Source organism: Chiloscyllium plagiosum, chromosome 9 (genome assembly GCF_004010195.1).
Source record: "Chiloscyllium plagiosum isolate BGI_BamShark_2017 chromosome 9, ASM401019v2, whole genome shotgun sequence".
Lineage (NCBI taxonomy): Eukaryota > Metazoa > Chordata > Chondrichthyes > Orectolobiformes > Hemiscylliidae > Chiloscyllium > Chiloscyllium plagiosum.
Window position 1 is genome coordinate 29,421,188 of NC_057718.1, and position 25,140 is coordinate 29,446,327.

General features: G+C 39.8%; 2 protein-coding genes across 4 annotated transcripts in view; one reads left to right on the plus strand and one right to left on the minus strand.

Moving 5' to 3' along the window:
* abcg8 (ATP-binding cassette, sub-family G (WHITE), member 8) overlaps positions 1-25,140 on the plus strand; it is a 57,269-nt gene that overhangs the window by 29,548 nt on the left and 2,581 nt on the right. The window contains exons 12-13 of one of the 3 annotated variants that reach the window (XM_043695630.1): positions 3,436-3,563; positions 15,172-15,510. In XM_043695630.1, the coding sequence (XP_043551565.1) occupies positions 3,436-3,563; positions 15,172-15,303 (260 nt within the window). In that variant the 3' untranslated portion in view covers positions 15,304-15,510. Of the gene's footprint in view, positions 1-3,435; positions 3,564-5,874; positions 8,109-15,171; positions 15,511-25,140 lie in introns of those variants that run through there. The other 2 variants (XM_043695629.1, XM_043695631.1) reach the window with 2 other exon arrangements.
* The window catches only part of lrpprc (leucine-rich pentatricopeptide repeat containing), a 143,150-nt gene continuing 140,550 nt past the window's right edge, over positions 22,541-25,140 (minus strand). Inside the window, exons 37-38 of the mRNA XM_043695628.1 lie at positions 24,911-25,053; positions 22,541-22,749 (exon numbers count right to left, since the gene is read on the minus strand). Of these exons, the coding sequence (XP_043551563.1) occupies positions 22,669-22,749; positions 24,911-25,053 (224 nt within the window). The 3' untranslated portion in view covers positions 22,541-22,668. The remainder of the gene's footprint in view (positions 22,750-24,910; positions 25,054-25,140) is intronic.

Below are 25,140 nucleotides of genomic sequence, written 5' to 3' on the forward strand. Positions count from 1 at the left end.
TGCTTTCTATCTTGCATATTGATATAGATATTAATTCAATTGTCCCAACATTTACTTGCACTACTGCCTTAATCACCAGATCATTTATATTCTTTGCCTATCAGCTAATGATGATTTACAGACAAGGAAAGCAAATAAAACTTGGTGGTAATTTGGAATATATTTTAAGAAGGTTATCTAAGATTATAAAGGGATCTTGATCAATTGGGACAATCGGCTGAGGAGTGGTAGGTGGAATTTAATTTGGATAAATGTGAGGTGTTGCATTTTGATAAGATGAACAAGGGCAGGACTTAAACAGTTAATGATAGGGCCCTGCTGAGTGTTATTGATCAGAGAGACCTAGGGGTTCAAGTACATTGTTCCTTGAAAGGTGCATCACAGGTAGATAGGGTGGTTGAAAGGCATTTAACACATTTGCCTTCATTGCTCAAACCATTGAGATGTCTTGTTGTGGTTATTCAGGATGTTGGTGAGGCCATTTTTGGAGTGTTGTGTACTGTTCTGGTTGCCCTGCAATGGGAAGTATATTATTAAATTGGACAGGGTTCAGAAAAGATATACAAGGATGTTGCCAAGACTGGAGGGTTTGAGTTATAAGGACAGACTGGATAGGCTGGGACTTTTTTCACTGGAACATAAGAGGTTGAGGGGTTACTTTATCGAGTTTTATAAAACAAGGAGGGGCACAGATAAAGTGAATAACAAAGATATTTTCCTTAGGATAAGGAGGTTTAAAACCTGAGGGTGTTTTAAGGTAAGAGAAAAAAGATGTAAAAGGGACCTGAGGGGTAACTTTTTCACACAGAGGGTGGTTCGTGTGTGGAATGAACTGCTGAGGAAGCAGTAGATGCAGGTACAGTTACTGCATTTTAAAAGACCTTTGGATAGTTACATGTATAGGAAAGGTTTAGAGGGACATGGGCCAAATGCAGACAAATGGAACTATTGGGAGATTTGGTCAGCATGGATCATTTCTGTGCTGTATGACTCTATCACTGTAATTATTTATGCATTACAGGTTGGTCAAAATCTAAGAGAAAGGCAATAAGATTTAGGAAGATCCTTAATCAACATGCTTTTGATTTAGGAAACTTGGACAGCATGGATAATTTCTGTGCTGTATGACTCTATAACTGTAATTATATATGCATTACAGGTTGGTCAAAATCTAAGAAAAAGGTAATAAGTTTTAGGTGAGATCCTTCATCAACATGTTTTTGTTTAGATACTGAGTTGTACATTTTCCATTTTAAATTTACAGCTTTTTCTTTTTTAGATATACAATATATATCTCCTTGGTATATACTGGCATCACTTAATTTATTAAAATAGATATTAAAGAAGTTTTGTGTAGTATTCTACTGAGTCTCGCTCATATTTTACATGAGTCTTTAGAATGATAAGGATGACACCAGATCAAATTTGGTTCAGCATAACAAACAAGCTACATTTCAAGAGTCCTAATCTAAAGAACAATCGAACACTTATCTCCAATAACAGCTTTACAGTGCACCAAGTGACTTTCCTTTTTGTGACAGACACTGCAAGACTACTGTTGTGAAAATAAAATTAATTTTAATGCTGTGGGTTTTTCTCTGCCAAAAGAAAATTGATTACTTCAGAGTAATATAAAGTTTTTTTATCCCAGGACTTAATTGCTTGTTATAGCATGACAAATTTGCAATTATATTATACTAATAAATCTTTCAAACAAGATGTTGTTAGACATCAGCTATATAAATTAATATTAATTCTATGTATTGACATTTAGAATGTTGTCTGGTGGCCATGACCCGAGAAATGAATAAATACTAAATTATACCATCTTTATCTATGCCATGCAATATAAGTAATGGAAGTGACTTCATGACACTACAATACAATCCAAACCTCTGAAATCTTTCAGAATACTGATGTGGATTATTTTCAAGTGACAATCAATCAGGTTTATATACAATGCTCGATATAAGAGGAGCTAATGGCAGTGGACAAGAAGACAGCTAATGTTGTTCCTATATAATGAAAGGAAATTTGAACAAAACCTCAAAATTATAGATCTGTCAGCCTAACATTGCTGTAAGAAAAGATCCTGGAATCTATTATGTGATAGATGAATATCTAGAGATAGAAACTATAATAAAAATTAGCATAGCTTCTGAAAGGCTAGATAATATGTAACTAACCTCAAACATTTTATGAGCAGAAAGAGAATACAAGGATAATGCAATAGATGCCAAGTATTTAGATTTTCAAGAAGTCTTTCAGAGGGTATCTCATGGTTTGTTCATGATAAAGTTTAAGGCATGTCAAGTCAGGGGACAAATAGCTGAATAAAAAGCAAATGGACTAAAAACAAATGTAGAGAGTAGGGACAAGTGGTAATTAGTCAGGTTGGAGAAAGGTAGAAAGTAATGTTCTATAGTTATTCATCACTTATATTTAATGATTTAGATTTTAGAAGGACCAGTTCAATAAAACTTTACAGATGGGGTACAATTAACAGTAGGGAAAATGTGAACTACATAAGCTATTGGAAAACTTGTAGTTTGGGCAGTTAAGTACTTTAGATAATTTTTAACATCTGAAAAAGTGCAATAGAAATAAAGAAGTGAATGGTAAAGAGGAAAAAGGGATCGCAGGATACAAGTAAACAAAGCAGCATAGTAGGGCAAGATTAGAGTGGTGCTGGAAAAGCGCAGCAGGTCAGGCAGCATCTGAGGAGCAGGAAAATCGACGTTTCAGGCAAAAGCCCTTCATCAGGAATCAGCATAGCAGGCTAGCAAAACTGTTAACAAAACATTTAAATTTATTCCCAGGGCTATAGAATTCAAAGGTACTGAAGTTACACTCCACTTGCACAGGATTCTGGTCAGGTCCCACGTGGAGTGCTGGGCACAGATTTACTTACCTGCTAGTAAAAGGCTATAGAAGTACAGAAGAAAGTACAAAAAGTGATTAGACCTATGGTCCCTTAATTTAGATATTTGGGAAAGGTTTGTGCTTTCTCTTTTGGAAAAGAGAGGACTTGGACGGGGCTTGATAGTAGTTTTTAAAAGTTATGAACAAGTTGATATGGGAGAGAATGTTTCCACTTTTGGGAAAATCCAAAACGAGGGATTATAAGTGCAAAATATTTACTAATAAATCTAAGGATTGACTTTTTCAATTGCCCAGCATGTCCTTCCTCCTTTAGACATCACAACTGTACCACAATACCTTCTATCACTTGCTAACACTTCCTTCATGGGTCCGTAACGCACATCCTACCCAACTAGACTATGTGTATTTGAAGACAGTATTGCATGAGCGACAGAGATGTGGCACAGGATCAAGAATGAGAAATTATCCCAGTATTGTGCTCTCAACCTAGACTGAGGGAGAGAAAAGAGATTTATTTGAAAATTAACTTAATGCTTTTGTATTTACTCACAGTCGCCTCCTGGTTTTCCAAAATCTCCTTCCTCCGTTGGGGTTTTGAAGGTCTGATACAAGTCCAATTCACAGGATATCCATACTTGTTTACGATAGGGAATATCACCATTCCAGTTGAAGGCACAGATGTAAGTATTGAACTCATATTGAAACAATCAAAACTGTTGCTAATCATAAGGAAGAATTTCCATATTAGAAGTTTCTTAACACTTGCAGTTGGTTAGGTATCATATAATGACATTTGTGGGAAAGACCATGGCATATGGAATTAAAAGGAATATGGTTGGAAGGATAGCCAACTTGAAGCAGAAAAGACAAAAGATAAAAGTCAAAGGAACTTTCTTGTCTGAAAGGATCTGGTGAACTGGTGATATGGATTGTGGCTGCTCATCTCCATAAATCATTTGGCAGGGTCATTGAAGGAATGTTATCAACCTGTTTGATAGAAAACAAATTAGCAAGGGAATGTACTGCAGGAAGAGATAGATGCTGAGGTGATACTTATAAATCAATGTAGAAACTAAATGAGTAAACCTTGAAGGTAAGAATAACAGAAGAGAATATATTTAGATTTTAACCAAAGGTCTTGGAGTTCAAATATATTAATTACTAACGCAAAGTGAGTGAAGTTGTGTAATAGTTTAAAAGCTGCACATCCATTTCTATATTCATCCTTAACATTTATAATGGAAACTGTCTGAGTAAACTTGTAATACCATTGTGCCGCTCAACTACTCAACCTGTACCAGAGAGAAACCTCAGCCTTTCAAATAGTATTGCCTTGCAACACAGGTCTGTGCTTTGTGAGTATCCTGCAAGTGGATCAGAGAGGCACCGTGACTGTGGTGAAAGATTGGTAAATTGGTCAAGGATTGGCCAATATCCATGAATGAGAGGTGTGTGCAATTGGTGGATCATGTCTGGAGATGCTGTTTGGTCAGATGCAGAGCTGTGAGAGCAGAGTCCTTGTGTACAGTTAAAGCTTAGACAGAGAGATTCTTGATCAGTAGAGGAATCAAAAGTTGTGTGAAAAGCACAGGAAACTGGATGTGATGAATGTTGGATCAGCAATGATCTCTATAGAATGGGACAATAGAGTTGAAGGGCCAACTGGCCTACTCCTGTTCCTATTCCTTCCGGTCTTATTATCATCTTCTCATAAATTAGTGTATGTTTTGTTATTTAATACAAAAGATAGTTTAAATAATGTAAAACAAGGACAGAATATATAATTTTTGAAAAGTAGGTTCATTTGTACCTTTACTAAATATGCTCCATTCACTTGTTCACCTTAATTGAAGGCAACGCTTGGGGTGGAATTTAGAGTTTCCCACTGGAGTGTTTAAAAACAGTAATGGGAGATTGTGAGATGCAGCACATGACCTGTCTGTTGCCCACCTCCCCCCTCTTCAGCTGTCTCCTGTTTAATGAGAGGGTGGAAGTATTGGGCAGTTCACCCTTGGACTTATTCAGACCCTCAGGTGGCTTATGAATAGCCTCCCTTGTGCTTCATTCTGTCCCTGCCACTGTTTTTCGCCACAATTGATGGATGCTTATACCAAGCAGGTAGCCAAACAGCTTTAGTTGCACTGGGTAGTGTCAGGCAACAGGAGGGTGCTTCCTCTGGGGCTCCTGGGTATCAATTGAAGACATCCAATCCCCCCACGGGGTGTGAAATTACCTGGCAAGTGTGGATTCAGAAAGAAACTCCAGAGACTTGTGGACACAGCCCAGTCCATCACCCAAACCAGCCCAGTCCATCACCCAAACCAGCCCAGTCCATCATACAAACCAGCCCAGTCCATCATACAAACCAACCTTCAAACCACTGACTTCATCTGTACTTATTGCTGCATCTGGAAAGCAACCAATGCAATCAAAGACCCCTCCCACCCTGGTTATATTCTCTTCCACTGTCTTCAGTCGGGCAGAAGCTAAAAAAAAGGTTTTGAATACACATCAAAACAGCTCCTTCCAAACTGTTATAAAGCTTTTGAATGGAGCTCTTAAGTATTGTTGTTGTTGATCTCTCTCTGCACCTTCTTAGCAGCTATAACATTGTACCCTGTAATCTGTTCTGTTACCCTGATGCACTTGTATGATCTGCCTATAAGGCACATAAAACACCAATTTTGTTGTACCTTGGTACATTAAACAGTAATAAATCAAATCAAACAATTAGTGAGAAAAATATTGTTTGTTAGCATTTTATATAAGGAGCAATTTTCTGGAGTAAAGGAGCAATATGGCACAGAACTGTTGTAAGTCAAATCTTAATTCAACCTTATCATATCAACAGATTCAAAATTACCAACGCTTAGTGCCTACCAAATGTTTGCATGGTTTTATTATTTTGATGGTATCTCTATATGTTAGGTGCAAAATACAAAACATGATCCAATGACAGCTAGTATTTTTCTACTTTTATATTTTTTCTAGATAATTGAATCTATGGACATGGACTCAGAGCCACTGTATATGTGTTACCTCATCCTGATAGCTATTTGTTTTGGATTCCTGGTCCTCTATTATGTGTCTTTAAGGTTTGTGAAACAGAAATCAAATCAGGATTGGTAAAATACAATTACTGCAGCTATTTCAGACTCCATGTACACGAAGGGAAGCTATTTCAAATAATTCCAAGATTTCTCATTTCCTTTACCAAGAGAGTTGAGGCTGGATAGTGCTTTAAGCTGGTAGACATTATTATTTTTAACATTATCCATAATAGTGTAATAACAAGCTGGTGATCTGCTGAAACAAGTTTTTTGAATTGATGCTGCTGAATGTCACAGGAATTCACTGCCTTCAGATATCTCAACGGAGTGGCTATACCTAATGTATACATTTGGGTGCTTCTAATTATTTCAAATATATATTTTATTCATTAAATATCTTACATATATACATAGTCACCAACAGAGTTTGGTTCTGTACAGTAGCATGTCAAGGAAACAAAAACATTGGAGTTTGACTGTATCCAATAAACCAAAAGCTCTCTCTTACACATACGAGATTATTTTTACACGCATTTGAGGCACTGGAAGGGTCTGACAACCAAACAGACCCCCATTTAACTTTGGCAGAAAGACATCAGACAGTAGTCTTTCCCCACTGTAACTTGGCAGCAGCTACCCCAAGCTTTAGTGCATCCCTCAGCATGGAGTCCTGGACCTTGGAAAGTGCCAGTCTGAATATTCGATCAGGATGAATTCCTTGTTCTGGATGACCATCAGGTTTCAGGCAGACAAAAGAGTGTCTTTCACCTAGTTGATGGTCCTCCAGGCGCAGTCAATGTTTGCCTTGGTGTGTGTCCTGGGGAACAGCCTGTACAGCATAGAGTCCTGCATCATGGAGCTGCTTGGGAAGAACCTTGACAAAAACTATTGCATCTTTCTCCAGACTTCCTTTGCAAAGGCATATTCCAGAAAGAGATGTGTGACAATCTCTTCACCCCCAGCCTTTTATTTTCAAAGGTTTACTTCATTAATTAAAAAACTTCACATACACATAATCACAAATGCAGTTCAGTTCAGTACAGTAGCATGTCAAGGAAACAAACAAACATTGGAGTTTGATACTATCTAAAAACCAAAGACCTCTTTTTCTCGCATCCCCCTCCCAGATGCTAAGACATTGAACAATGGTAGACTGTTTTATCTCAAATTCACAGCCAAGCCTAGTCATTTTTAATATCCAGACTGCACTTTTCGGTAAATTTTAAATCCACTTGCTCAACTGCAGTCAAATATGACATATCACAAAACTTGAGCCTGGTCATTTAAGAATTGGAATCAAAACGTTGGAATCACCTCTCCCAAATGACTGGATACTGGTTTGAGGGACACACATTCAAAATGGAGATCAGATGATTATCATTGCAAGGATATCAAAGAGATACGGAGTAAAAGTTGTTAAATAGTGTTTAAATTGAGTAAATGAAATTCAGCCATTAATTAATTGAATATTGGTACAGTTCTGAAGGGCTTAATGGCCTTCTTTCATCCTTTCTTGGTCTGAATGTCAAGTTTCACAGTAGGCCCATGCATATAAACTGAACAATCAGGGATGCATACACAGGGATTCAATGTGAATAGAGGATGTTTGTGTACCAGATGGATTTCTGCAGTTTTGCATTCTCTGCAAAGAAAGCAAAGTTGCTTTTACTTCTAATATGATGAATGTTTGACACCAGACTTACACATTATAATATTTATTATGATTGTATCTTTATTCTGTTTAGTTAAGTTTGGTGCATGAAATGTTTAACATTGGATAAATAAGTACAGAAACATCCCATTGTTTTTAGAATTTGGTATGGAATAAACTTCAAGGAACGTTGATTACTTTCTACTATTGTTTCCCTGGGATGCTCTTAAGATCTTTCTATAAGCAATTCAGTTAAAATATAAAAGTTAAATCAAATATTTGTAATTGACAAAAAAAAATGTTGTGATGGACAAATGCTAATTACATTTTTGTGCTCTTTGAAGTTAGGGACATTGTATTCCATTTATTTCAGCATAGAGTGGCAATAGCAGGCACATATGTTCTCTCAACTCTGACCAACAATATGCTGCCACTTTAAAAATTGAAGGACAGTAATCTGGGAATGGGATTATTGCAAACCATCTATGAGCTCCCTTTAAAAAAAAGACTGTAAATTAATAACGTTGTTGGCCCTTGATTTAGACTTTGGTAACTGATTGGGGACAGTTGGAACAATTGTATGTCAGGTCTTCTCAGTCTGTGAATTGCTGCCATTTACTGAAGGACCAGCAGATGGCAGCAAATTATCACCTAAAAATCTCTACTTGAGGAATTGTACAACTTCAGGAAGTAGTAGACTATATTGCTGCCAAATACCCATTGTTTATTTGGGACATATTTTTAAAAAAGACAACAAAATTAAAATAATAATTTCCTATCTTCCTCCCAGTTAACAGCATGCCCACTTCACCATTTAAATGAATTGCAGAAAATTTTACATCAGGGAACTAATGTGTGCACTTTTTTTTTAAAATGGTGTTCAAAACCTCTGAGCACCAGGATTGAAATTCATACGAATTGCTTTGCATACGTATTGGTCCTGTGAAAGTTTATCACTGCTGATAGCAAAGGCTGTGTGTATCTATTGACTGTCACTTTCCGAGTTCAGGACTGGTAATTGGATGAGGCTAGAAAACAGCTGATACTCAGGCCACTTTGTTAAATTGAGTTATTTCTATTCAGAAAGATTTAACAGCAAAGAAAAGCTTCCTAACCTAAAAAATATTGGCTCCAAAACAGACAAATTTAAAATAAAACTTAAGAAACACTTTACATTTCAGAAACAAATGATCTTGTGAGGATGTTTCAGAAGTGGAGTAAGCTAAGCAGCCCACTGATCCAGCTGCACCTTTCTAGATTAGATTAGATTACAGTGTGGAAACAGGCCCTTCGGCCCAACAAGTCCACACCGACCCGAAGCGAAACCCACCCATACCCCTACATTTACCCCTTACCTAACACTATGGGCAATTTAGTATGGCCAATTCACCTGACCCTGCACATCTTTGGACTGTGGGAGGAAACCGGAGCACCCGGAGGAAACCCACGCAGACACGGGGAGAACGTGCAAACTCCACACAGTCAGTCGCCTGAGGCGGGAATTGAACCCGGGTCTCTGGCGCTGTGAGGCAGCAGTGCTAACCACTGTGCCACCGTGCCGCCCTCGGCTGATCATCATCTCAATGCCATTTTCCTGTGTTTCCATATCCCTGAATGTCAGCAAACTTGAGAAACATATTACTTTCTGCTTTGAATTTACTCAATGAGTTGATATAATCTTCTGGTCAAATTAAACCTCCATTTTATTGTTGAGAAAGAAGGAACACCTTGAAGCATTGGTGCCACAAAAGGATTGGAATCAGATGGAAATACTTGAGAAAGTTGAGTGTGGCAGTGGGAAAAGCTCACTTATTAATTTTTGGACTCACTTTATATCTCTGTTTGCTCCCAGCCCACCCAAATCCACATAACTGCACTGTTTCCAATCAGCAGTTGTCTCTCATTGCAGGGAGGATGTTTATTTAGGGTTGTAAACTTCTGCTGTGGGTCTTCTTGTGACTCAATATTTGGGAGAATGGGGCAACTTGTCCCATATCCTGAGTGGGGTCTTGAGAGCTTCCTTTTCAGCCACATCATTAAGGCTAAAGGCTGAAAAATAAACATGATGGCACTTGATTGACTACCTGTCACCATTTTGAGCAATTTGTAGCAAGCTGCTCTCAGTTTTTCATGTCAATGGTGCCAGTCTTCAAGGAGAACTTTAGACTGCCTTTGTTATGTCTTCATTTCCTTCCCCTAGAACACAAGCCACTTGAGTTCAGAAAGCAGGGCCTGGCAAAGAAAATGCTGTTCAGCCATTCAGAGTACAGAGTCCAGTCCATCATTGTTCATTTTGTAGGAGTTTTAGCCAAATATCTGGCTTCAAGAAGGACTCCACTATTATTCAAGGTCCTTTCCACTGAATGTCTCTATCATTGATGCATAGGAGCACTAGAGTCCAGGTCACACTGCAGTACAGAGTTTTGCTAACAACTACTGTGTCTACTCGTACCATTGTTGACGTGTGGAGGTCTTTGTGTCAAAGACGCACTACTGAGCCAACACACCTGATCTAGTGTTGGATCTCCCTAATCAAGTGACGTTTTGAGATAGGCAACTGCCAAGGGAAGTACGTAACTATCATAAGTCTCTCTTTCCATATATGTATAAAATGTAATATATAGAGTAGTGGAATATTTGACTAACTGCGTTTATAGGAGCTTTGTTTGGCAACATTCAAGGACAGATCAAGTCTGATTGCAAGTCTGAAGATATGATGACTGATGTGCTAATCTGGTGCAGAGTGGTCAATCACAGTGCAGTCATCCAGATACCGTAGGTCACATATGTTTGTGTTGGCTACATGTTTTAACCACATAAGTCTCCGTGCCAAGAGCTTTCCATTTAGCCAATATTTATTACTCACTCCAAAAGGCAATCGATCCAGCGTAAAAGGAGGTGCAGAGCAGGGGAGCACAAGCAATCATTTAAGGACCTCCAACAGTAGATGGTGACAGTGAAGGAGCTGCAGTCAAATGGACCCTCTGTGGGGAGAAATGACCGTATTTTGGGAAAGGAGGCCTCATGGGGAAGCAGCAAGCAAAAAATATTCCACAACCCACAGGCTCCTTATTCAACTTTAATTTCCCTTATATTTATAAGACCATAAGGCATAGGAGTGGAAGTAAGGCCATTCAGCCCATCGAGCCCACTCCACCATTTAATCATGGCTGATGGGCACTTCAACTCCACTTACCCGCACTCTCCCCGGGGCCCTTAATTTCTTGCGAGATCAAGAATTTATCAATCTCTGCCTTGAAGACATTTAATGTCCCGGCCTCCACTGCGTTCTGTGGCAATGAATTCCACAGGCCCACCACTCTCTGGATGAAGAAATGTCTCCTCATTTCCATTCTAAATTGACCCCCTCTAATTCTAAGGCTGTGCCCACGGGTCCTAGTCTCCCCGCCTAATGGAAACAACTTCCTAGCGTCCACCCTTTCTGAGCCATGCATTATCTTGTAAGTTTCTATTAGATCTCCCCTCAACCTTCTAAACTCTAATGAATACAATTCCAGGATCCTCAGCCATTCATCATATGTTAGGCCTACCATTCCAGTGATCATCCATGTGAATCTCTGCTGGACACGCACCAGTGCCAGTATGTCCTTCCTGAGATGTGGAACCCAAACTTGGACACAGTATTCTAAATGTGGCCTAACTAGAGCTTTATAAAGTCTCAGAAGCACATCGCTGCTTTTATATTCTCTTGATATAATTGACAACATTACATTCGCTTTCTTAATCACGGATTCAGCCTGCAAGTTAACCTTTAGAGAATCCTGGACTAACACTCCCAGATCCCTATGTACTTTGGCTTTATGAATTTTCTCACTGTTTAGAAAATAGTCCATGCCTGTATTCTTTTTCCCAAAGTGCAAGACCTCATATTTGCTCACATTGAATTTCATCAGCCATTTCTTGGACCACTCTCCTCAACTGTCTAAAACTTTCTGCAGGGTGAAAGTGAGGACTGCAGATGCTGGAAATTAGAGTCAAGAGTGGTGCTGGAAAAGCACAGCCGGCCAGGCAACACCCGAGGAGCAGGAAAATTAACATTTCAGGCAAAAGCCCTCCTGATGAAGGGCTTTTGCTTGAAACATTGACTTTCCTGGTCCTGCCTGACCTAAATCTTTCAGTAGCCCCCCTACCTCCTCAGTACTACCTGCCTATCCACCTAACTTCGTATCATCAGCAAACTTTGTCAGGATGCCCCCAGTCCCTTCATCCAGATCATTAATATATAAAGTGAACAGCTGCGGCCACAACACTAAACCCTGCGGAACACCACTTGACACCAGTTGCCATTCCGAAAAAGAACCTTTTATCCCAACTCTCTGCCTTCTGTCAGACAGCCAATCCTCAATCCATGACCAGGGACCTCACCTTACTCAGCAGCCTCCCGTGAGGCACTTTATCAAAGGCCTTTTGGAAGTCTAGATAGATAATATCCACTGGGTTTCCCTGGTCTAACCTACATGTTACCTCTTCAAAGAATTCTAACAGGTTTGTCAGGCACGACTCCTTACTAAATCCATGCTGACTTGTTCTAATCTGACTCTGCACTTACAAGAATTTAGAAATCTCATCCTTAATGATGGATTCTAGAATTTTACCAATAACTGAGGTTAGGATAATTGGCCTATAATTTTCCATCTTTTGTCTTGTTCCTTTCTTGCACAAGGGGGTCACAACATTGATTTTACAATCATCTGTGACTTTCCCTGACTCCAGTGACTTCTGAAAGATCACAACCAATGTCTCCAGGTCAGGAGATTTATCAGTTTTTAGATCTTTTAGCTTTTCTAGCACTTTGTCTTTTGTAATGGTTGCCATACTGAACTCCGCCCCCTAAATCTCCTTAATTGTTGGGATATTACTCATATCTTCCACTGTGAAGACTGACACAAAGTTCTTATTAAGTTCTTCAGCTATTTCCTTTTCTCCCATCACTCACCTTCCAGCAGCAATTTGGAGCAGCCCAATGATTACTTTTGCCTCTGGTTTGTTTCTTATGTATTGAAAGAAACTTTTACTATCACTTCTAATATTACTGGCTAGCCTACCTTCATATTTGATCCTCTCCTTTCTTATTTCTCTCTTTGTTATCCTCTGTTTGTTTTTGTAGACTTCCCAATCTTCTGATTTCCCAGTGCTCTTGGCCACTGTATAGGCGCTCTGTTTTTCTATGATACTTTCCTGACTTCCTTTATCAACCATGGTTGTCTAATCCACCAACAACCAATGCCCACCCCCCACCCCCCCCCCCCCCCCCTTTCCCGGATAATCGTTCTTTTCTTTGGGATGAACCTCGTACTGTGTTCTCAATTACACCCAGAAACCCCTGCCCTTATTGTTCTACTGTCTTCCCTGCTAGGCTCTGCTTCCAATCTATTTTCGTCAGTTCCTCTCTCATGCCCTTGTAATTACCTTTATTTAACTGTAACACCATTACATCTGATTTTGTCTTCTCTCTTTCAAACTGCAGTCTGAACTCTACCATATTATGATCGCTGCCTCTTATGTCTTCCCTTACTTTAAGATCTTTTATAAAGTCTGGTTCATTACATAGCACTAGGTCCAGAATAGCCTGCTCCCTTGTGGGCTCCATCACAAGCTGTTCCAAAAAGCCATCCTGTAGGCATTCCATGAATTCCCTTTCTTTGGATCCACTGGCAACATTATTCACCCACTCCAATGGCATATTGAAGTCCCCCATGATCACCGTGACCTTGCCTTTTTGACATGCCCTATCTATTTCCTGGTACATCTTGTGCCGCTGGTCCTGACCACTGCTGGGAGGTCTGTACGTAACTCCCATTATGGTTTCTTCACCTTTGTGGTTCCTCAACTCCACCCACACAGACTCCACATTATCTGACCCTGTCATTCAGTGCCATAGATTTAATTTCATTCTTAACTAACAAGGCAACCCTACCCCCTCTGCCCATCTCTCTGTCCTTTCAATAAATTGTAAATCCTTGGATGTTTAACTGCCCGTCCTGATCCCCCTGCAACCATGTCTCTGTGATGCCTACCACATCATCATCATTCACCATAATTTGTGCTGTTAATTCATCTACTTTGTTACAAATACTTCGAGCACTCAGGTAAAGTGCCTTAATGCTAACTTTCTTATCATTATTAGAGATATTGAAAATCATAAGATGTTCTTAGTTATCTTCCTTTTTGTTGCATTCCTAGTCTGCCTTGAACTTAAACCCACCTGCATACATGCTATCCTGCTGCTTATCTTTCTGTTTAACTCCACACTCCCTCTTTCCCTTTCCCCTAGCTCAGAAGTTTAAGTGCCTACTGACCATCCGATTTACCCTTTTCGCTAGAATACTGGTTCCAGATCGGTTCAGGTGAAGACTGTTCCATCGGTACAGATCCCCCCAGTTCCAAAACTGATGCCAATGTCCCATGAAATGGAATTCCTCTTTCCCACACCTTGGCACCGGTGTGCTCAGAGACCAAGGCTGGCTTCAAGCTAAGTGCTTAAATAGCAATCACTTGCCTTCCCAACAGCGTCCTGCTCTGACCTCACTTCTGCCCAGCTCCCGCCACTCTCTGCTGAAAAAAGACCGATTATAATGACCTGATTTCAGCAGAACAAAAAAATCCCTGCTTCGTGATCCTTGGGCCTTCCATATGTTCAAATTTTTCAATGTTCATTGTCGGACACATTGTTAATAATATGAGGGCTTTCAGAAAGCTTTGCTTGATGCAGATCCAGTTTTTGATGGCATTGGTTTCATGTCTTTCATGAGTTATATTATAAAAGCCACAGACACTTGCGATTTACTAATGAGAAGCTTTGGTCAGTTTGCTCAATGCAATGAAGAATTTCTGATGATGGTTTTGACATTTGTCTCATGACAAAGACCATGGCAGAAGTTCCTCTGGAAGGTCCAAAGCCCCACTATGTCCCTGAAAGGATTCCCTCCGGAAGCAGGTGATTCAGGACAATGCATGTAAGAATTTCACCTCTGGGAAATGCTTTGATAATATCCACAGCATGAATCATCTGCTTTCTTGAAGATCATTAAGTTTTCACTGTCCCAAATCCTAAAAATGACTTCATGAAGTCATGATATAAACAAATGCCTATCAATTCTGAAGACCTTAGGTGGAATACTGTCAGGCCACAGGCATTGTTAGTTTCCATCCATTTTGTTGCTTGCTTCTGTTCTCCCAAAGCTAGTGCTTCACTCATGAATTCTACAATACTGGGTGATAGCCTGGATTCATAGTTAAGGAGTTATTGGATTTTCTTTTTGCCCCAGCATTGAAAGATGGAATGGACATCCTTAAGAGGAGATGCACCATTCGGAGTGCAAAAAGGATATTGTCAATTTGACCTTGGTCTGTCAATGGCCCTGGTGACTTCACAAAAACCTTGCATGTTGTGACAATCAATCAATCAGTAAACTGTTGGATTTCTCAGGCACTCTTCCTGTGGTTTGCTTTTAATGGCCCAGATGTGTCCTCGGACATCAGCCTTAGGCTGACCAATGCTGCCTTCTTGACTTGTGACCTTGGGTTGATCTGCCAGGCACTGAAGGCAGCTTATTTTTGTTCTAGATCTTGCTTCTACAGTCAAGACAACGATCACCTTCATCTTGGAATTTTGCTCCTGCAATGACTTTGAATCTAACATCCATGTGGATCAAGTGTACCGACATAGCAGGGCAAAGCTTAATTGTAGCCTTGTGAAAATAGAAATATCCACGTGCACATGTTCAGTAGCTCATGTCATAGTGAATTCAGATCACGTGGAGCCTGTGAGTGTACAGCTGCAGAAGCACGTCCTTTCCCATCATGCCTTGTAAGTAGTTACATTAATAAAGCTGGATAAAGTGATGGGGGTGTGGACAATGCCTTTTTACAGATATCGATTCAGTCTTTAACTCAAAAGACATAATCCAGGTGCTTTAGACTTGGATGCCTCAGTGTGGTTTGGTTTTGGTGGAAGTGTGTGTTTCCTATAATGATGAGACACTGAACACATTCGGCCAGCAGTAGGACACTATTCCATTGTTTTTTACCCTGGTATTTTCCCCAATGGTTCCTCTTCAGACAGAGTCACAACCAATCTTGGAATTAACGGATATTTTTTTTTCTTTTGGGATGGCAGAGAGCACTTCATGAAAGTCAGAAAATTTCCTTGATGCTTTATCAAGGGACATAAGCACATAACTATAATTATCATGTATGATGGTGGTGGAGTGTGTGGGGGTGAGCGTGTCGGTGTGAGTGGTGTGGGGCAGTGTGTGAGGTAATGGTGGAGTGTGTGGGGGTGAGATTGAGGGTGGGTGTGGTGTGGGGCAGTGTGTGTGATGGTGGTCGGGAGGTGTGGTGTCATAATCGCTTCATTATACAATTGGAATTCTGGAGTATATCCAAAATCCTGCTGTGTGTAGCACAGCCAACAGCTTTCAGGGTCAACATGAGGCTTTCCCCTCCAGTAGAAGGTGCATCTTTCTGCTTGCTCCTTCGACTACCCTTCCGCAGGAAGGCTGGTCTCACTTAGGGCAGCGATATCCATTGGGAGCCCTGACAGCTCACGTGATATACTTGTAGTTTGTTTTTCTCGGTTGTCACTCTTGAAATTGTTGGCGTATTCTAACGTGCCAAACCTCAAAATTTGAAATTTTCTTTTTTTGACCATGAAGGGGTGCAGTTCCCCAGCCAGGACAAAGTGGGACAACCTTATTTTTAAGAGCACCTCTTCTCACCCCTTTCCTATTTTGGGTGAGTTGAGGATGGCCAGAAGATAATTACCGAGTCACAAATGCTGCTGCCCAAACCAAATCTCTGCCCCAACATTGGCAACAGATACATGAAGGCTGTTGGATGCCTATGTGTCCGAGACTCTCAGGTTCACAGCCTTGTCCCCATCACCAGTTTGCCATAACACAAATTGGTAAAATGTTGCAAACTGATAAAAGACAATGCATGATACATTATTTGTAGAGTGTGGCAACTGACATTAACAACAGCCCAAAAGAATATTCAAATTCCTGGATCTGAATTGCTAATGCTAAGGAAATGACAGGTGAGAGATTTGGGATGATAAGAACAAGACAAGTCTCAGACCCGGAGAAGCGATACCTACTTTGAAGGGGGCATTTTCTTACCAGAATAAGTCAGTCTTATTCCAAAGAATAAGAGGCAACAGTCCTGCTAAATTGCTGATTATACAGCCTCTGTTACATCTTTGCCAACGTAACCATTTTAAATAATCTGAGAAAATAAGAATTCTGCAAACATGAATTGGAGTACACAGATGGAAAATAGCACCACTCACGAATATAAACTAATAGCTTTAATCCATTGGAGCAGATACAAACATACTGTGCTAATTCTGATTTAAATCAGTAAGAGTTACCAGGCTCTGAAAGTGTACATTACTTATCCAGTGTAACAGTAAAAACTTCAAAAATAAAATGGCATGGATGATAACCATTTCTGTGTTTCTTTCAGAAATTTCATTGCATTTGATAAGAATTCACAGATATTTATTCAATTAAGAAATATTAAGGACCATTTGCTCTCCCATCTCTGCAGCACAATGAACTTGTTTCTTGTTATCACTCCATTGCTGAAAGATGTGCCTTTTCACACTTTGAAGTTTCATAATTTAATTGCTACATGTCCAAGTAAAAAATGTCAGCTTCCAAATTCAGTTCATATGAAAAATGAATTAAAAGATGAAACAATCAAGTTCCCAGAGATACTGGAGAAAAATTACATTTAAAAATACAAAAAGAAAAGCTATTGTATTGCAACATGCAGTAATTCTGCTGCCTATTAGCTTCCACATAATTGTAGGTGGGGAGGAAGGACAAATTATGTAAACAGTGGCCTTTAATATCTGGCTCCTGCCTGATTGAGATGTCATTTTTATTGTTACCTCATGATGTCAAAGCAGTTTATTTTCAGACCCCTCTTTCAAAAAGAGAGAGGAACATCTGGTTAGTGACAGGATTGAGAGTTAGTTAATAACAGAAGAAAATAGTATTGAGTGCAATGTGGCAGGTCCCATTAAAATGTCACATCAAGGAATTTGGCTGATCCAGAATGTGGCATATACCATATTCTTAGGAAGCAATGCAGACTACTCAACAAATAATGCTTACATTCTGCTGTTGTTGAGAATTAAATCGAGGGAGTATATTGTCAATTGGATACAAAATTGGCTTGAAGGAGGGTGGTAGTGAAGGGTTGCTCTTCAGATTGGAGGCCTGTGACGAGCAGTGTGCTGGGTTCACTGTTTGCTTGTCATTTATATAAATGATTTGGATGTGAATATAGGAGGTATGGTAAGTATGTTTGCAGGTAGCATCAGAACAGATGGTGCAGTGGACAGTGAAGGAGGTTACCTCAGGGTACAACAGGATCTTGATCAGATGGGCCAATAGGCTGAGGAGTGGCAGATAGATTTTAGATGTGAGGTGTTGCATTTGGTTAGGTAAACCAGGGCAGGGTTTATACAGTTAATGGTACGGCCCTGGAAAGTGTTACCGAAGAGACCTCGGGGTGCAGGTCTATAGTTCGTTGAAAGTGGAGTTACATGCAGACAGGATGGGGAAGGCGGCATTTGGCATGCTTGCCTTCATTGGTCAAAGCATGCAGTGTCAGAATTGGGAGGTCACATTGCAGTTGTACACAACATTGGTGAAGCCACTTTTAGAATATTGTGTACAGTTCTGGTCTTCCTTCCATAGGAAGTATGCTGTTAAATTTGAGGGGATGCAGAAAATATTCATAAAGATGATGCCAGGACTGGAGGCTTTGAGTTATAGGGAGAGGCTGATTAGGCTGGGGATTATTTCCCCTGGAGCAGAGGCTGAGGGGTGACCTTATAGAAGTTTACAAAATCATGAGGGGCAGATAAAGTGAATAGCCAAGCCCTTTTTTTTCCTACGGTGGGGGAGTCCAAAACTAGAGGACATAGGTTTCAGGTGAGAGGGAAGGATTTAAAAGAACCTGAGGGCTAACTTTCATGCATATATGGAATGAGCCCCCATAGGAAGTGGTGGAGGCAGGTACAACATTTTAAAGGCATCTGAATGAGAGTATGAATAAAAAGGGTTTAGAGGGATATGGGCCAAATGCTGGGGCATAAGGGACGAGGTCAGATTGGGATGCCTGGTCAGCACAGACAAGTTGGACTGAAGGGTCTGTTTCTGTTCTGTGTGACTCAGTGATTCTATAAGGAAAACAATTCTTTAAGTATCTTCTGGGTCCACTGAGCTAAGCAAATTAATGAAATTTTATTCTTAAGTTTCACATCACTTCACTTTTGAGGCAGTGACTTTGCAGAAACTTTATGGATTGGTAAATCCATCATATAATGATGGACAAAATCTGTGGAAGGAATAAGCTTGGCTTAACCCATGCCAGTATCACTTAAGAGTGATCCATTGCCAGATCTCAATGGACAACAGGCCTATTTTCTCTACCAAATGTGCCACATCAAGGTGATCCTGAAGAGCAAAGGTAGTCTCCAGTTGCTTTCTTCCAAAAGCAATTATCTTAAACTCATCTTCTCTTCCTCACTCTATTTCCCATTAAGTGAATGTCACATTTATTGTTTTATTTTGTTCTATTGTTTTCCTTAGTTGGGAGAGCCAAACCAATCTACATTTCGTTCTTGGCTTCCTGAGGACATCTCATCCAAAACATCAAACTCTTGTTCTTTTAAATAAACAATTTTCCTTATGAAGCTATGTGCACACCAATATTTTAACTGGTTCCCCTTCTTTACTGTGTTCCATCCGATCTGTGACTACCAAATGAATGTAAAATATATTAGTTTTTGTCCTCTTGAAGTCTGAAGACTTTGTGAAACCTGATTTGCAAGGCTATCCGTGCCATGCATTTCAAGTCTTCCCACTGCTTTAAGGAGAAAGTGAGGTCTGCAGATGCTGGAGATCAAAGTTGAAACTTTATTGCTGGAACAGCACAGCAGGTCAGGCAGCATCCAGGGAACAGGAGATTCGACGTTTCGGGCACAGGCCCTTCTTCAGGAATGAGCAGAGAGTGTTCAGCAGGAGAAGATAAAAGGTAGGGAGGAGGGACTTGGAGGAGGGGCGTTGGAAATGTGATAGGTGGAAAGAGGTCAAGGTGAGGGTGATAGGTCGGAGTAGGATGGAGGCGGAGAGGTCAACAAGAAGACTGCAGGTCAGGAAGGCGGAGCCGGGCTGGAGGGATTCGGCTGAGACAAGGTGGGGGGAGGGGGGATGAAGAAACTGGTGAAGTCCAAGGGTGTGGCCTCCTCTATATTGGGGAGACAGGCCGCCTACTTGCGGAGCGATTCAGAGAGCACCTCTGGGCCACCCGGACGAACCAACCCAACCACCCTGTAGCACAGAATTTCAACTCCCCCTCCCACTCCACCGAGGATATGCAGGTCATTGGACTCATCCACCGCCAAAACACAACAACGCGACGGTCGGAGGAGGAGCGTCTTATCTTCCGACTGGGAACCCTCCAACCACAGGGGATGAACTTGGACTTGCTGCCTGACCTGCTGTGCTGTTCCAGCAATAAAGTTTCAACTTCCCACTGCTTTAAGCAAGCAAGGAAGCTTAGATTGGTATACATCTTTTTCCATTTTCTGTTTGACTTAATGAGATTTGAATTTTTAAACGGATGCTGTATTTTCATTTCAATGTGTGCCTAGCTGTCCATTTTATAAAAATTACTCATGCAGATTTCATGAGTTAAACAGGTAATAAATTAGTTTTACTGCTAAAAAATACCCTTAGGGAAAAACATTAAAAGTGTATAAATACATCCTACTCTCCTGCAAAGTAATTCAAACTTGTATGCAAAAAAACACAAATTAGATTAGATTTTATGTTAAACTTTGTCAAGTTAAAGAACAAAATTTTAAAAAGTCATTTTAAAAACCATTATATTGCAAGCAGTTTCTTCTCCTGAAGTTGGTTTGAAGTAAAGGCAGATACTTCCCTTTTCTCTTAGAAAATGATGATAGAACTCCAACGCCTTTCGGAAGTCTCTGTTGGAAGACCACAGACAAACTTTTCTTGCCTAGTAAATTAGGGGTTAAAGATGGTAGAGAGAGCAAGAGACCAACTGTTCACTCTAGTTCCTACAATGTCTCAGCCCAGATCAAGTTTAAGGTTTCACACAAAAGGCTTATTACATAACTTCTCTCCAGTTTGTATTTTATAAAAGGTAGTTATGAGCTTATGTCCAACTCAGTTTCCTCTTAGCTGTTGATAATGCAGTGATTAACTTCATAAATATTCCAGCTCTTAAATCCTTAAGAGATCCATCCTTCATCTCGACAAGGTAGGAAGGAGGTACTCTCACCCTCTGGGTGCTACCAGCTGTTGGGACCTCTGTAGGCTCCTTCTCCATGACATGGGCTGTAGCTACTCATGCAAATTAGCAGTCAATCTAAGTGTCTTTGTTTGATTGAAATGTGCTTTTTAAAAGTTTAAAAGGTAAAACCAGACCATGAGCTACTAGATTATTCCAATATATAGTATCATGTCTTCACGACCTCACCATCTCAGTTTGACACACCTGGTTCTCAAATCAGAGAAAATCACCACCAATGGCTTCACTTCCTGCCTCTCCACCGTCATCTTGGATGTTCTTCAAGGATCTGTCCTTGACCTCCCTCCTATGCAGATGTAAATTTTATCTTGGATCTAAGTTGGTTAAGAAAACTCTGATGTTTATTCATGTCCAGGCGACTATTAATTTAAAAAATCCAGTGTTGGCTATAGCTTGATTTACTTCAATTCCACAGGAATATGAATTTAGGCAGGCAGGCGAATATGTTGCACATTTTCGGAAACTGTGCAATTGCCACTGCCATCCCTCAACAGAAATCTGTGGAGTTTCCAAGATCCTAGTCTGTAAGGCCTAGTCCCCTAGTTTGAGGAGAAGTGATGGCCGAGTGGTATTATCTAACACTTATTCCTTTGGAACGGAAACAAATCAAGCTACAGCCAACACTTGTTCTGTTTTTTTATTAATCCAGAGACCTATGTAATGTTCTGGACATGGCATTTGGTAGAATTTGAATTCAATAGAAATCTGGAATTAAGAGTCTGATGATGACCATGAAACTACTGTCATTTGTTGGAAAAAAAAGACATATGATTCACTAATTTCTTTTAGGGAAATAAATCTATCATCCTTACCTGGTCTGGCCCACATGTGACTCCACAACCACCGCAATGTGGTTTACTCTTAAGTGCTCTCTGGGCAGTTAGGGATGGGCAATAAATGCAGGCCTGGCCAGCGATGTCCTCATCCCGTAAATTAACATTTAAAAAAATCAGGAGGGAGCATAGTACATCCATGCCTTAAGCTTCCCCTGTTAATTTGACCAAACAGTTATGTTGCTCGCATAACAATACTATATATTTGTAGAAGCCCAATGCCATCAAACTGGATATGAATGAATGCTAACATGTAAGATTCTTCATCCATCACTCCAATTTCTATTAATTACACACAATGCTTAAAAATGTGACTGCATTGTAATGAACAATAACCTATACCTTTTGGGTTGATTAATTTACTTTGTGCGCTACTTTTAGTGCAACTGGAATGCAAACACATATTTATACAGCACCTTTCACAAATTAAAATGATTTAAATCATATCACTGTCAAAGGGGAATTTTGAAGTGTAGTCACTATTATAGGAAACACAGTAGGCAATTAACTCCAAGAATTTGCAAACAGCAAAATTATTGAGGTTATCCATTTTCATTATGTTTATTGATCATTAAATATTGGCCAAGATCAAGAGAACTCACCTGCTCCTTTGTAATATGCCCTCATTACGCCACAAGTGTTACATTAGATTACATGCTTCAGAATGCTACCACTCAGCGATAGACAATGCAGGAATAATAATAATTTCAAAATTCTCAGACTTATTGAACAAAAAGCTCAAGTTTTGTCTCCTCTGAATCTTTATTTGTCACATTAAATACTTCTGTACAGTCAACACAGTTAAAATTAACATTTCAGAAATACACATTCATCATAAATTGGCTCAAAAGTATAAAAATGTCTGATAGTTTCAATCTTCATCTTGACTTTCATCAGAAGATTCTGCTGCCTTTTCTCGCCTGAGCTTGTCTGCATAAAATTTGAAACTTTCCTGTTTAGAGAACAAAATGTTGAATGATTTATATGAACAAAGTGTTATATTCTTAATATGTGTGGGCTTTGTACTGTTATTTAAAGCACTGCATTTAAAAATAATATGCCTATACTGATGAAATAACTTTCAATCCAACAGGTACAATTCTTTGAATAGCATTGTAATTATGTTTTGAAAGGCAAAGTATGACTAAATACCGACATGTCATATTCCAAACTGTTGGAACATTTAAATGCACTGACCTTTTCAACAGTGATGGTATTAGCATTATTAAAAAATAATCAGTACAAACTGAACAGCTTGCTGCATATAAAAAAAGCCAAAGCAAAAAGGGGGAATTCATGGAACACACAACGTGTTGAGCATAATTAAACTTAGTTTACAGAGTCTAATATCAATTTATAACAAAATTGGGGCAGCACGGTGACTCAGTGGTTAGCACTGCTGCCTCACAGGGTCAGGGACCTGGGTTCGGTTCCTGCCTCGGGTGACTGTCTGTGTGGTGTTTGTACATTCTCCCTGTGTCTACGTGGGTTTCCTCCGGGTGCTCCAGTTTCCTCCCACAGTCCAAAGATGTGCAGGTCAAGTAAATTGCCCATAATGAGAGGTGATTAGTCAGGGGTAAATATAGGCGAGGGGAATGGGTCTGGGTGGGTTGCTCTTCACAGGTTCGATATGGACTTGTTGGGCTGAAGGGCCTGTTTCCATACTGTAGGGAATCTAATCAAAACTGTAATAAATTAGCAGCGATATAAATTTCATTTTGAAATGTTAACTCTCTCCACAGATGCTGGCAGACTTGCTGAGTTTCTCCAGCATTTTCTTTGCTTCAGATTTCCAGCATCCATAGTATTTTCCTTTAATTGCAGGCTGCTCTTAAATATTTTGTATTGATGAACTTAGATCGAAATTTAGGAGTTTGCAAAACCATCCTGACCTGAAAACAATTTGCTATTCCCTCATTACTACAAACCCCATGAAAACCCTGGAGCTCCCTTCCTAACAGTATTGTACTTGTTTCTGCACCCCCACATGCACAGCTGTAGTTCAAGAAAGCCTTTCTCTACCATCTCAAGGGATCAGCAGTAAATGTTGGCCTTGTACAATTAAAATAAATCTGCCCAATTAAGATAGAAAAAGGGAAAAAAGAAATTTCATAACTCTGTAAGCAATGGAATAAAAATGCAATTTATGACACTTGCGACATAGCTATTAGAATAACATGAGCGCTCCCTTATAAATCAAGGTCATTCTTTCTGCCTGAAACATCCCAGTGGTCAACAGTGCAAATTTGTGAACAGGTAGTATCATACTAATGTTTGCCATGCCTACAAAGCTATTATAAATCTAATTCAAACAAATAAAGGAGGAATAAGCCATTTAGCCTCTTGCATTTGTTTCTCGTTCAATAAAATCATGGCCCACCTGACCACAAGTTCAAATCCAAATCGCTGCTTTCCCTAATAACCTTTCACCCTTCTAGTTTAACAAAACTTCGTCTGCCTCTGCCTTAAAAATATTCAATTACTCTCCTCCACCTTTTCAAAAAGACAGTTCCAAAGTCACTCAACACTGATACTCCTGGGGAAAAAATTTAGTCATCAAATTCATCTATTCATATTAATTTGTACATTTATTGGCTTGCACATATCTCAGTTACTGACTACACACCCTGTTCTTTATAAGCTTCTAACATTATTGCTTTTTACCTAACGCTCTTAGGCAAAAATGATAGGAATTTGCTTCCTAAGGGTGATCAGACAGTTCCCACTGTGTAAACTTCTACAACAAACGTTACAATTAGGAATTCACTTTTTGGGGAAATCACAAGTTGTAAACCCTGTATCCTGCAATTTGAGGCTCAGCAGGTTTCCTCATCCACCTGCTGCCACATTGTATTCATTTATTGGCACCCACCTATTGTTTCAGAAAACTCAGACGAAAAAAACTCAACATGCTGCCTGCAGTATAGTGGCAAATCCTGTAATGAGGGGCAGCCATCCAAGGTTGAAACCCATTCTTCACTGATATGAAAAATCAAACATGTCACCATTTGTGGCTAGGTTGCTTTGCAGAGCATTTCACAGTATTGCCCTGAATTTACCTCAGTATGGATCCGAGATTGAAACCATGGCTGATTAAAGTGGGAAATACTCACAGGGGGTTCAGTGAAAGACACAGATTCCCCTGAATTTTTCAGTAGCACAGCAAGGCGCTTCAGGAACAACTCGTCTGGTATCAACTTTTCTTCTTGAACCTTTTCATACAAAGTCTTTGCAGAAACCACATCATTGTCTAATGCTAGAGAAGAAACAAAAATGGAGTCATTTTGCAATAGCCTTATATTGTGGTTAAATACTGAATTATTGTTGCTCCAAATAAATTTAA